This window comes from Oreochromis aureus, linkage group 14 (genome assembly GCF_013358895.1).
Source record: "Oreochromis aureus strain Israel breed Guangdong linkage group 14, ZZ_aureus, whole genome shotgun sequence".
Lineage (NCBI taxonomy): Eukaryota > Metazoa > Chordata > Actinopteri > Cichliformes > Cichlidae > Oreochromis > Oreochromis aureus.
Genome location: NC_052955.1, coordinates 8,157,727 through 8,172,366, shown reverse-complemented (window position 1 = coordinate 8,172,366; position 14,640 = coordinate 8,157,727). Strand labels below are relative to the sequence as shown.

General features: G+C 38.7%; 1 protein-coding gene across 1 annotated transcript in view; it reads left to right on the top strand.

The window, feature by feature from the left end:
- Positions 1-14,640, top strand: part of tenm4 (teneurin transmembrane protein 4) — a 154,429-nt gene that overhangs the window by 19,483 nt on the left and 120,306 nt on the right. Inside the window, 1 exon segment of the mRNA XM_039597960.1 lies at positions 14,051-14,336. Coding sequence (XP_039453894.1) covers positions 14,114-14,336 — 223 coding nt within the window. The 5' untranslated portion in view covers positions 14,051-14,113.

Genomic DNA, 14,640 nt, shown 5'->3' with positions numbered 1-14,640 from the left:
TCTCTTCACTTATTAATTCAGTTTCTGGTTCCTGACAAATAAAGCAATAGGTTAACAAGTTTTAGTTCAGTTAAACTAAGTAATAAAATAATTACCTAATGTTCTATTTACTTTTTTATAGATTGGTTCTATGTTGGCCTAGAGCCAGTGTCTACATGCTTTCATTCTAGATGCAAATTCAGCTGTATTAAATTTCAAGAAAGTAACAGAAATTTGATAAATAAAAATGTTACCGTAAATGTCACCAAGTTCTCAAATGTTTTTTAATGTTAACACAAAAATCAAAGCACATGAATGCTGTGGCTTTAAAGTCATTTCCAAAGATGCCAAAGAATTAGCAGTGAGTGATATTTAAATGTTAGTCTTAGACATTTAGGTTATAAAATGAGTATTTTCCAGTTAGCTAAAAGCAGCAAAGGAGAAGAAAGAGAAGTATAAACTCTAGGATTCTCTCCTGTGTCAAGGAGTGGTGAAACACCAGCCAATGAGGATTTGAAGGAAAAACCCTGCTTGTTTCAGAACTTGTTAAACACAGAGATGGTGTTAACATGCTTTGTTCCAGCACCACTGCACTACCCCCACCTCCACACACACACACACACACACACACACACACACACACACCCCTCCTCCACTACTATATCCAAACACACCCCTTTTCAAAGTTGAGTAAACCTGCAGAGAAGCAGCGAAGGGAGCTTGGCCCTGATTTCAGTGCTGTGGAGGAGCCAGGGGGCCCAGGGGACACTCAGGTTACCAGCATCGAATCCTGCAGTATTAGCAGGGCACAGTGAAATAACAGCCTGCCATCTGGAACCTATGCTAAAGCCATCCTAGCCTTGCAGCGTTCAATCACACTGACCTCAATTAAGTGTTATTTGTTCAGTATTTTTATTCACTTCTTCCTTTGCCTGCAGATCTTTCTGTCCTGCGTTGTAATGTATTCCCTAACTGTGTCACATCCTGAGCAGAGAGTTTATGTTTTTCATGCAGGTCTTCTATTTGCATGAGCTTTCCCATTAAACTTTAAGCAAGTCCACCTCAGAAGAGGCTTCAGGAGAGAGCACCATAAGTGCAGAGGAATAAGCCTCGTCTTTGTGTGAAAGACATGCTGCATGGTATGCTTGGTAAGAGTGGGGTTTTTTGGTGAGGGCTCATGCTCATGACTCTACATGGTCTTTCTTGACCCCACTTAAAAGGGGGCATGATGAGTGCTCTTGAGCAGGTCTTTTCTCTTTTCAGCCTTTATGGTACTCACTTTCTGCATTCAGAAGGGAAAGTTTTACTGTGTTGTCCGTCATCAGTTTGGCATGGACGGAGTTTATTTCAGATGTTCTCTAAACACAAGTATTACATTACTTTTGCTGAGTGAATTAGATTTATTTTTAAGTGTAAACATAAAATACAATTAACTTTTGTCTATCTTCTGTGAAGTGCAGATGATATTTTTCAACCCCAGCATGCCAATATTTTCTTTCCTCAATTTGTTTCATTTAACTTGCAACCTAAAAGAATAAAAAAACGATCTAGTAAGATTAGATTTTTTTTTGTCTTTTAAGGTTTTCTTCAATGCAAAATAATTTAAAAACAGGTTTTGTTTAACCAATAATGCTTATCATGATGTCAAATCATTGGATTGTTATTTTGTTTATTCTAGATATTTAATTGGTACTGGATTGTTATTTATTCTGACTTGTTTTTTAGTTCTTGACATTTGCTTAACTGGTGAATTGAGTGAGACTGAGTTGTGGATTGCACTTGAAATGGAGCCAAGCGAGTACATGTGTTTTGAAACACAACTTGGAACTGTATTAAAGTTGGTTACTACTCTGAAATGAATATAAAACCTTTGGGTCTTCGGTACTCAAATTTTGAATTGGTCTCCATGGCTACATTTCTCTCACAGTTATTGCTCTTTCAGAAAAGCCAATTTTAATCGCAGTTCATCGCCACTTAACAATTCACAAATTGGATGTGGTCTGACTGGCAGCAGTGGTTGGACACCCTTCAAACTAGGGTGAGGTTGGCAGTATTTTGAGAGACATGCCCACAGGAAAGGTGCCATACTGTTTTTTTTATACTGATGCTACTGAGAGTAGTTTTTAATTAGAATCTATTATTTATTTGGACTTTTCACTATGTGTGGATTAAAACTTCGAAACTATGTAACAAATATAATGTTACACATCAGAGTTATTGAGTCATACTCAAGTGAGAACCCAAGTAAAGTCCGAGTGCAAAGTCCGATTTGCTGCTGATTATCGGGACCTGGCAACATCAGAAATCAGATCAAATACTTCTGTGTACTGCAGTCAGAATTATCAAGGAATGCATTAGCAAGGGAGCGCAGCCTTGGTTTACTGGTGATCAATCCCGTCCACGTTGGGCGTCAAGTAATTTAAATGACATATTTAACAACAAAAGTTTCTATCACTGTGCCTAACTTTTCAGTAAGGTTTTATCATTCAAGAGTCATACATCTTTGCTTTTCAGGTTTCATGCATTCCCACTCATAAAAATTTCATTTTGACTCCAGAGGTCTTTTTCCTTGATGCATGCAAAATATGCAAAAAGTGGGAAAGAAAGAGAAAGAGGAGGAAGAAATGATACTGCTATCCTAACAGCAGAGAGTTAAAGCAGTGGGAGTTATTGTAGCCCATAAAAGACAATTGGCATTTTATTCAGAATAAAGTATTAGTCTCACATAGTGCACAGTTTTTATTTTATTTTTGTTTATTCTTTTACAAAGGATGTGTTTTCTTTAGTGTCTATCACCTGTGCCACAGTCAGGAATTCCAAAAAGAAACGAGAGGTGTATGAAGCTTCTCTTTCTTATCTTTATTTACTTTTTGTGATGAGTGAGCGCTGGTCAAAAATTGCCTGGTGCCGTGTGCCATGCTGTCAACATGTCACAGTACTTGATGCATGCCAGAGATGCCAAGCAGGTACAGACTGTGCAGTGGGCATTTTGAATCATCTGCTAAATATCCCCTGCTATCAGTGATAGACATCAATAGCAAAGTATGTCCTTAAAGGCCAAGAGACACATCCCAGAGGAATTTCCAAACAGGTGACACAGGGAACACTGCAGATGGCCTCTAAGCATGCTGCTATTTTTGGTGTACTTTTGCATAGATTTTCTGTCTGAAGCACAGGACATTATAATTACCCACCAAAGGTAACATGCTGAAAAATACTGTGCAAGCATCCCTGAAGACCAAACCTTGATACATTTCATAATTAATAATAATACTAATAATACTAATAATACATTTTATTTGAGGGCGCCTTTCTAAAACCCAAGGTCACCTTACAAAGAGAAAAAGATATCAATAAAACAGTAGATTAAAATAGATTAAAAGAAATTAAAAGAGAAAAAATAATAATAATTCTCATAATAAGTAATATTCTTAACCAATCATGTACACAGACTCTGCCAACCTACATTTTGGTACCTTTACAATAACTTAATATCCAAGTCTGGAAGCAGTGCAACCCTGTATCCATTTGGTTAATAGATCCATTAAGCAGCATGGTGTGAGCCGAGTGCGGCTGCTGTGTGGAGCGCAGGCTGACGTGTTAATTCTGGGTAATTTATTACCCTGGGTGTCGACGGGCACGGCGCTTCTGACAGATTCTGTCTCACTGGGATCACCTCAGCCTGGCTTCCATGGGCATTGCCTGCTTAGCAGTGACTTCAGCATGGGGTGCTCACATCCGCTGATGCAAGTATGATGTAAAACCCTTTAGTGCAGGAAAACAACAGTGAAGATGCACATAGTGTGGCATTATATCAGACTGGCAGTCTTTGAAGATAGAAGGCTAAAAGCACACCTGTGGAGAGAGAGATGGTAATCAAATGTACTCCGAATGTTATAGGCACTTGCTGGCTCTCATATGGTTTTATTTATGGAAGTATCCTTTTCTGTCTAGGGCCGAGCTGTTATTAAATTACAAACGCTGATTGTGGCCTAGAGCTGTAGTGATCAATCCTAATTTACTCGGAGAATTAAATTTATATATAAGAGGATGCAGTGCCCTGCCCTGATAGATGAAAGGGCATTTCCCTCTTATGCGCAAACAATCAAAATGGCTTAAAAAAGAGACAATGCATATGGGATTTTGATTTTTGTTTTGTTATGTGTTTTAATAACATGTAAGACGGGGCTTTCGCTGGAGAATAAAAGCTGCTTTAAGGACTGATAGTAGATAAGCCAAAAAAGAAAATGCACAGGCGTTTGTGCGTGAGGGTTTTTTGCAGGCCTCAGCACTGTCTAATGTTCAGCTGGTGGGATCAGAGAGTGCAAACCTCTGGTGCCTTAGAGGCAGAGAAAGGGGATTGTGCAGGTCAACACAGCACTGCCAAACTACCCTTCAGCCATTTCATGTTATAATCAGTTGAGGGCAAATCAACATATGCAAACTCTTAGTGCCCCGAGAAAATCCTCTTACACAGAGAGGATGGTAGAATGGATTTCTTTTTTTATGATCAATATTATTAGAGAATTCTTTTTTTAAATGCAATGTTGTAATGCTCTGTTTTCAGCTCTAGAAAATGGGTGCTTTCTGTTTACAGTAGACCACTGCAGCAGCCACGCCTTTTAAAACATTGCATCTTTATAGCCGGAGCTGTCATCCGGTCGATGATGAAGCTACAGGGTGATTAGCCCCACCCAGAGGCTGCTGAGATGGGAGATGTGGGAGGTGTGTGGTTGTCAAAGCAGGGCTTGTGGAGATGACTCAGTTAAGCACTTAAGAGTAAGATCATTGCCATGCAGGAACCCTTCGTCTAGCTTTGCTGCGTGTGCTGATTTTTTACTGTTGATATTGAACAGCTGCAGATTTAGTTGTCTCAACACGGTCGTGTATGCTTCTTGTTGTGCATCAGGTTATGGCATGCATCTCATGTTCTCGAGCTGATTCATTTTGCAAAGTGCAGCTAAGATCTTTATTATTGCTGTTGTGAAGAAACCTAATGACTGCAGTTTATGTGATTGATTGATGCTTTTATTATATACAGCACCTTCTAAGGTTCAGTATTGTACTTTGATCAAAGATGAGAATGCATCTGCATCTACTGCATATAAATCCTTGCATAAATGGACTAAAATTATTAGTTTTGGGGCTGCTAACACTGAAATTCAACTTTGCAGAGCCACTACACTGCCTATGATTGGATTTTTTTTCATTAGGAAAAAAAGAACCAAAAGAAAATGTCCTCTAAGTTATATTCAAATATACAGACTCCTGTAGTGACAGTGGTGATAGGTGACAGCAAGACGTTGCTAAGTCTGTGATGTTTGCAGTGCACTTCTTTGTCCACTCCCTACATGAGTTATCATGAAGAGATCTCTGGACCCCAGTGTGAGAAGATTGTAATTGGTATCCAGCAGTACAAGAGCGCTGCCTCACACTCTGCTTCCGGGGAGTTCTTCCACTCCTTAAGAGCAACATGGTGGCCGTTTATTAACCTCGTCTCCAACAACCTGTCACAGAATAAAAAACAGAGCAGGGCATTTTCAACGTGCAGCTTGATGCTGGGATTGCACTTTGAAGAAAAATATGGGTTAGATGATCTGATTACTAGTGGATGGCCCTAAATGCTACAATTATAGACAACAGGCTGGAGCTACTTTTATGAAGAATCTTAAGTTGGATTTGACAATGTGCTCTATACTGTGTACTACAGGCTTTCTTTGTGCCCTGCACAAGAAGATATGTATTGGCACAGTTACAGGAGACTTGAAGTCCAAATAGAAATGATCACTTGAGACAAATTTGGATGCAGTTTTTATTTTGTTTTGTATTACATGTTTTGCTCTTTGTTGTATGTTGTATGTGCATGGATGGGGCAATAATCGACGTGTGTATTTGCACTCAGGTTTCTGTGTTTAGAAAAAAATGTTACTTAATAGGCAGATAAAATACACTGGCCAGCTAAAGTATTTTACACTTACATCAGTGTGGTACGTTGCTAAACATTATTTGTGCACCCTTTTTGGATTCAGTAACTAGGATCATAAAGGTGTGATAAAATCTGTGACTCATTTTGTAAATATTGGATTTTAAGGAGCACATAAGCCCCCTGCTTTTTATGCATTTTGCACTCTTTCAAATGACATACTTTCGTAGTTAAATGGTACACTAATAAAGTGCTGGGAATAAGTTGAAAACATTAGCGTTCACAGTGTTTTTTGCACCATATGTTAAGTAGCAGCGTCAGTTGAATTACTTCTGAGGCCAATTCAAAGACAGCTCTGTATAGAAAAATATTTTTGGAACAAGACAAGTCACGCTGAGGTAAATGTCTAGAAGAGTAAAATACACTTTTGAGATGCCAAGACATATACTTAGGTATTCTGAGATCAAGGAAAGCAGAAAACTTACTGGTGTTAGCAACCTGCCAAGTTCATTTAAGCAAAACAACAGAAAGCTGTTAATCAGGCCTGCTGATATTAAGACAGCATTTATCAAACCACTTTATGAGTGAATAGTTCTTGTCTGCAGTGCAGACGTCTTCCACAGTGCAGTAGCAACATTACTGCTAAAATTACTAGAATAAGAGCTACATATTTAACTTTCTCAGTTAAAACAAACCAAAATAAATTAAAACAGTTCAGATTGCTAATTTCAGACATTTTGAAATTTCATCAGATGTTGCCAGTCACTGTTGCAAATAACAGAGGACCTCCAATAGCCAGAAAGCTTAGGTCACCTGAAAGATGTTTGTTGATTGTATTGCAACAGGATTTTGTGGCTCAGCCACTGTTGGAAAGACTGAGTCATGCAAGCTGATCTTGGAAAAGTCAACACTTGAATCCCCCATCCCCACCATAATAATAACAAAACTTCACAACCTTTTCTTGAGTAGCGGCTGGCAGTCTAGTTTTATTTTAATCTGTTTGTACTGCAAAATATACAGTACATCTGAGATTTCTGGAGTTAATCTAAATATATTGCAGTTAAATAGTTTTTAGGTAGGGTATATGAGTAGTTCCAAATAAACAGTTTATAGAAATGCAATTATTACTTAACAGATTTTACTTTATAATTTTTTTATATGCAGTATTTGAAGGCCGTCAGCAGCAGATATCGAATGTGCTCTCCTCTCTGAACCGCATTATGAAACACACATAGTCTCCACGCATTGAAGAAAGGTGTTTTTGTAATTCCGATGAATCACTCCTTAAGGCAGGGACTAGCACTTAAAATATTTGTCTTCAGTGCATCATTTATTTGCAGCATTTCAGCCCTATAGACCTTCCTCGGGCTAAAGCTGCAAATTCTCAAATATTTTTAACAATAAATATCAACCAAGTTTACAGTAAGTTGATTATTGCTTTGCTGGTATTAGCTTTAGTTTCACTTCAGGCCAAACTATAAATCATTCAGGTCAAGCCTTTGCAGGGTAATGAGCATTAGTCCGCAGACTAATGAGAGACAGGTCACCACCGGAGCACTTCAACCTAGTGGAGAGGTTCTCTTTCAAACCTGCGTGAACTCCACATTTATTTGCTGTCTCGCTTTTTCTTCGGGACTACAGCAAACCTTACCAAAACATATTACTTTCCTGTCTTTCCATTAATTCCTAACATGGGTATGTACAGAACTCTGGATCAATCTTCGCATTCTGTATTTTGCCAAGGCCAGCAGTGTATATCAGTGGTGTAAAGTGAATAAATAGACTGCTTCTCCCTGTTATTTACCGGGCTGGTTTAAAAGCATTATTCCATTGCCTGCTCCTTCTGTCAGGGCTGAACCTTGAATTGCTTAGAGTGATTAGTAGCAGGGAGCGTGCTGCAGCACTGGTCCCAGACTACTTTTGTTTATGTAAAGGCTTTTACGCATTCTGTTTAATGCGCTGGTGGGGCTCGCTTTTGATCCCGGAAGGAGGCGGCTGTTGAGATACCTCCCCACCACCACCATGCCCCCTCTCCTCCGCAGCTTGTATTAGCACTACTGAATTCAGATCTGTTTGGCAGGCCATTCAGCCCCCCGACCCCATCTACCCAGCCCTTTTTTCCTCTATTGAAAACACACCTTTCTGTTGGCTGAGGAGGCTTTTCTATAGAGTCTAAGCATGTGAAAATTTTCCAGAAAAGAAATAAATGGAGCCTGTATGGAGCACTTCTTGCTCTCAATAGACCTTGTAGACAGTGTTACTGATACCTGCCCAAATTTCCTCTCAGCTGCACTATGAGCTGCTTGTATGTGTAGATGTTTGTCTGCAGTCTTGTGAGCTTTCTGTCACGGATTATTTGACTATGTGACTTGATAAGTAAAAGTTTTTCACCTGATCTCTTACGTATACATTACTATGCAAAAATCTTGAGCCTGATAACTTTAAAGGGGGAAATAGTTGCAGTGATTTAGTAAAACATGGGCAAACTTACATGAAGATACAGTAAATAGGCAGAAACAGAATTTGTACTATTTTAATGAGCTTGAGAGTCAAACCCTGGTATGACCACCTTTATTCTTCTAGACAGCCAGAACTGCCTTTCTTATCGTTCCTTCATGTGATAAAGAATATTTCTAAGGAATAATTCTCCAGGCTACTTGAAGTGTATTCCAAAGCTCTTCTTTGGATGTTGGCAGCCTTTTGTTCCGTCCTCTGTCAAGGAAATTCCATACTTCAATAAATATAAGGTATGGGCTCTAGGGAGGCCAAACCATAATTGATATGATAGTGTTCCATTGTGTGTTTTTCTATACAGGTATGCTTTTGCTGTATTAGCAGTGGGTTTGGGATCATCATCATGCTAAAGAAGTAAGCCATTGCTACATGCGTGGTCGGTCGACATCTGACTGAACTTTTCTGTGTTCATCATCATCATCGTCTGTGTTGCATCAGCCTGTAACAAAATTTCCAACAACACTGGCTAAAATGCAGCCCCGAAGCATTAATGTCTTCCCCCTGGATAAACAAAGAGTTTTTCCGCTTTTTGTTCTTTTGTCCTCCATCTTTCCAGTTTCCTCAAATTTTCTAAGCACAGACTGCTGATATAGGCCCGGTTTTTGGCTCATACCTCTTTGGGAATCCCTTTGTTGGTGCAAAAATGCTATTTTATGCTTGTCAAACTGTAGTATCTAAAAGAATTAACTCCAAATAATGCATTTTTATGACAGGCTGCTAGTAACGAAGTGTCTGAAGATATCAGGTACAGTACATTTTTGTTACATTTTTTTTTTCTTTACCAATTTTCTCTTAATGTGTAAGTCATTTGTAGGCTTAACAAAAAAAGAGCATCCCTCTGAAAATAGTGAGGTACAAGTACTGGACTGAAAAAGTAGCCGGTGTCAAAAGAAAAAAAACTTGAAGAACTATTGCTCAAGATAACTTAAAATAAATGACAAGAAAGCTTTGTGCCTTAGAAGCAAAGTATACAGAAAAATAGACTTTTTGCACAGTATTGTATCTTTACAGTAGGTGTTACAGATAATACAGTTCTAACATTTTAAATATCAGTTGCAATATTATTTAGATTTAGTACATAGCCTTAAAACGTATATTCTTATTAAATTAAATTTGCATTTAAATATTTTGTTTCATGCACCTGAACATTACCAGCTGTTACTTATCAGCTATTATCTTAAAATAGCATCACTCATGAGGAAAACTTTAAATGCCAGTGTTTATGATCAATCAATTAAGTGATTTCACAAGCAAGTAATCTGTAATTGCCTCGGAAAATACTCAAAGGAATTTGGTAAACACTGTGTGAAAATGCTCTAAGGTGCTGGAGTATGATATTAAATTCAATGCGTTTAGGCTGTGCTATAACAATAATACCAGAGATATTTTAAGGAATGTTATAATACCAACTGAATTGTAGGTTACATCACATGGATGCAAAGCCTCTGCTTTTTCCCATTATGCTGCATCCTACTTGGCACTGTTGTGATAACAGCTGAAGGACACATCATGCAAGGCAACATGGCTTCTGCTGCCACGGCTCAAATAGATTTTCTTCTTTGTTGGATTCACAAACATTTTGTTTTGCAGATTTTAACATATTATTATGTTAAATTGAGGTTTGTTTTGTGTAATTCACAATGGTGCCTACGTTGTGTTTATCAGCATGTTGTTTCGTCCTGGTTGGCTGGTCGGGCGGTAGATGTAGGTCATGGCAGCAGTCACAATGGGAGATGCGCATCTTAAATTATTGACACTATCACAATTCTGTCCTAGGGTTTCTGTAACAATAGAAAAACAAACATTTTGTTGCCATAACCAAATATATTGTAAATATTCTCTCATTGCCATTTGTTGTCTGAGGGAGTCCAAAATTGCAAAGTCTTTACTCTGTGACGAATGTTACCATTTAGTCTCGAATACTGCATGGAAAAATCTATGACATGTAAAGAGCAGCAAGCAGTTAATTATAATGGAAAACAGGGTTGTGCAGCGAGAGAAGGCTAGATTTATATGCACCGGTGCTGAATAGCAATTCTCAGCACGCTGCTAATTGTTTGATGGATAGTACAGATCCATTTGCATTTATATTGTACCCCAATTGCCTCCCACCTATTTAGATCACATATTTAACTCCTGACACTGGACCAATGGCCATAGTAACCTCCAGACAAAAACCTCAACAAGTGCTTTAACTTGAGCTTCACTAAGTTACTTTTGCACTACAGATAAACTACAGGTGGTTTATTTTATGCTTTGCTTTGCCAGGTTTTGTGAAAGACAAAAGACTACCTTTGGAACAAGGAACTCCTGCAGCTACAGCAGTTTCCACTTAATCACATAAGAGTTGTCTTTAGCATAAGTTTGTTTTGGGGAGTTAAGATGTGCTGATTATACAGAATTAATTGACTGCAGTTTGTTCGGCAAAACTTAACGGTAACTCATTTTCTAAGCAGAAATCGGTTAAGCCGAGTAACCGTTTAAGAGCGGTGACGCTGATGTACTGGAGAACTGTGAAGATTTATAGAGGCAAGGTTTATTACTTTTTAACACTGAATTAATAAGACTATATAAACCAGGTAAAAAATGGCCTGAACTAAAATTAACCGGAACCCTGGAAGAGATTGGAACAGCTAGCTAGTCCGTTTGTTAAAAACTGTATTTTTTATCATGCTAATATTCCAGGTTGCATGTCGCTGGTAGCTGGTTACGCTCCGTCTGAAAGCAGCAGCACTCTACATTTTGCTCTAACCTCTCTCCAGTAAGTTATACTGGTTTTAACCTTTCTTCCTAAGCAGTGAAATCCAGTTCCTGAAGAAGGAACTTTGAATACGACTGTATGCGGGTTTGCAAGTGTTACTTCTTAATTGTGACTTTTTCTTGGAGAGTTCCAGTGGTCTTTCTTTTATCTATGGTAGCTCATTCTAAGTTGTATTGGCTGATTGTGATCTCTGATGCACCTTGAAGTACTCAATGGGTCTGATGATTTTTAAATCTGTTCTTGCTTCCCAGCAGATATTTCAACAAGGACCTTATGCATCACTGTGTCTGATGACTTGAACTGACAATTCATTTATTATTGAATACTCCCTGCAAGCCCTTTTCTGTGGAACCACATTATTGCACTGCTTACAGCTGCTATACATCTGCTTTACACCCACAGACAAACCTGACTCTACCCTGGTCAGTTGTAGACAATGTAATTGAAAAATGTGGAGTCTGCAATTGCTTTAAAGAGGAAAATAGACCATCCATCATTTCTTTGTCTATCCAGAGAGACCTCAATTGATTTTGGATCATTCCATAGATATGCAGTTAGCGTCTTTTTGGCACTGCTCGAGGTCTGCATCTAAGGCTTTAGGAGAACTTTGTCTTTAGAATAAAAGCTTGATTATTATCTTCATTTTAGAGATTTCAGTTCATGGCAGTTATATTTTTTTTACTGTTCTTTGTAAATAACTTTTCTGAGTCTTTGTAAAAATACCCTCATTAACCTTCTCCTTTGGTGCTTCAAGGCACTTTGTTCATTCCCTTGAGCCTACCATGAGATGATAATAACACTTTAAAAATAGGCCGTGTATCACATATTACTTCTATTTTTTTAGTGAGTGATGATATAACTTGGAAAATAAAACCTTCTGTTTATTATCTTCACACACAAGTACATTAGAATAACGGTGGCGTTTCCTTTGTTTTGGCACGCTCTCACAGGATTTAGACTTGGGCAGATGAAGAACAACAACAGCTTTGCTCTCTGGCACTGAAACACAATGATAACGTCAGATGTTGCTAAACACTGTTTCATTTTACAGGTGCCTTTTGTAAAAATTCTGACAGCAGCATTTAAGGTGGATAGGGTTTCAAGACAGGAGAACATTTGCATCCCATGTCATTTGTCATTGTGTATAGTCTGTTGCCTCTTTAAAAAACTCCACAAGGTTTCCCATGGTCTCAAAACTACATCTCATTGCATACTAGCCGATTAGTAATGAGGAGGAAGGGCTGTGCAGAAGAGAGATGGAGAAAGCACTGAGCCCAGCTCTCAGGAAACAAAAACAATGCACTTTACAGAACATTCTTGAAACTTTAGAAAGCTGCTTGTTGTCTGGTACCTCACATTTGCATAGCATCAAGGATCTCGAGTAAAAGGTAAAAATTAGCAACTCATACAGGCTGCGTTTGAAATGTTGGGAGCAGCTGAAGTGCTCTTGTGGCAGAAGAGTGGGAGCATTCGTCCTACGCCCCCACCCCCACAACCCTCCACCTCCCCATGTGGCAGAGGTCCTGCTATTGAGGCCTCAAGTCATTAATCACCAGGATCTTTTCAGCTGTCAATACGTACAAAAAGAAAGCCCCAACTCCAACAATGGTGTCTTTAAAAAATAAACTTTTTTTTTTGAGAAAGGGCAAATATAGTTCACTACGGATTATTGTTTACTGTTCTGTCCGGCACAAATCTCATACAGTATTCATAAAGAGCTTATCTTGTGAAAAAATCCTTGTCTGAACAGCGCAGCCATATTGTCAGTTAAAATTCCCAGATTTGCCTGGTGTGTTTTTTATCTTTCGTTCAGAGAGCCGTCTCCTAGCGTCCAGTGAGTTGCATCCTGCGTTTGGTTATAGTAATTCATTGTCAAGTGTTGAGGCAGGCAGAATTGAAGCAGAACCCTGTGGCATGAATGGTAAGATGTTCAGCTCGTAAAATATAATTATCGTGGCAATGCATTTGGATGAAGCAGAAATACAGGTTACTCCGAGCTTCAGAGTGAACTGTGATCAAGCATTTTTGTAAGGTTTCCATTCATAGTGACATTTGTAGATGTGATCAAATGTTTTTATATCCACGTGGTCACTTCGAATGTCATGTTTGCATGACAAAAATTGCTACCCACTGTACTAATAGCCATTGATTTATGTCGTGCTTCTCTGAGAAAGCAACGTCTTGCAGTTTTATCTTTATTTTCTTCTGTTTTCAGTCCAACAGTTTGTCCTTGACGCCAAGACAATAAAATGCACCACATAGCTGAATGCCTAAAGTTCTTCTCTGTATAGATCTTATACTCTGTGTTCTGTTTGGCAGTAGTAGTTTTATGTTGCAGATTTTAATCATCTCTGTAGTCTTAGATTTGTTTGAAACCTCCGTTTCCAACTGGTGATGATTTGTAACTTATAAACAACACAATTCATGGAAGGACACCTGCCACTTTTACAGATGCTGGAGTCCCAACATTTCTATGTGGCACATAAAAAAGAATATTTGTGGGAGACTTGCACCGTAAACTTTATAGGTGCAAGATTTGTTGTGCAATATTTTATGAAATCTAATCCTAGTGGTTCTCCGGGCTCTCATTGTGTGTGCTGAGCCATGCATACGCTGTTCGGGGGCATGCATTTGCATTTGATATGTTTCTGCAGCAGCTTGGTTAAGTGTGTGTATGTGGGTGTACAGATAACACCAGGTGATTTTTATTTGAAAATAGTCAGTAATGGCTTTTTTAACATACTACCATTATGCTTCCTGAAATGATATGAGCATATTTGAATTAGACATCTTTTATACACCTTTGAATGCCTTAACTTTATTTTGGGCGATGATAAAGGCTAAAATATTTCCTTTTTCTTTTTCTTCTACAGAACTCTCAAACTAAACTGGCATTGTAACCCACATTTGATTTTGGAAGTAGTGTGGAGGCAGCCATGGAAGTGAAGGAACGTAGACCCTACCGCTCACTTACTGCTCGGCAGGACACAGAGCGCCGTTACACTAGCTCCTCAGCAGACAGCGAGGACGGCAAACCCAACGCAAAGTCCTACAGCTCCAGTGAAACACTAAAAGCCTTCGACCATGACTCGAGGATGGCTTACGGGACCCGTGTCAAGGAAATGGTTCATCACGAAGTGGATGAATTCAACCGACAAGGTTAGACAAAATAGTAGACGAGAAAATGTCATTAATATCACTTGGTATAGCTAGTAGCGGGTTATTAGTGATATGCATCATCATTTTTTAACGACAAATCTCTTATTAATTTACATTCAGTCACAGTAGAGGTCACTCAGCATCATCCAACTATTAAGAAAGGTGGCTATGGATTGAACTTACCATGGCAGTGTTAAAAACTGCATGGAGGACATGCACACTTTCACCTGATCGCTCAAATGCATAATTAATCATCTAAGTTCAAATGAAATATGATGGTAGATTTAAATTTGCTTGCCACTTG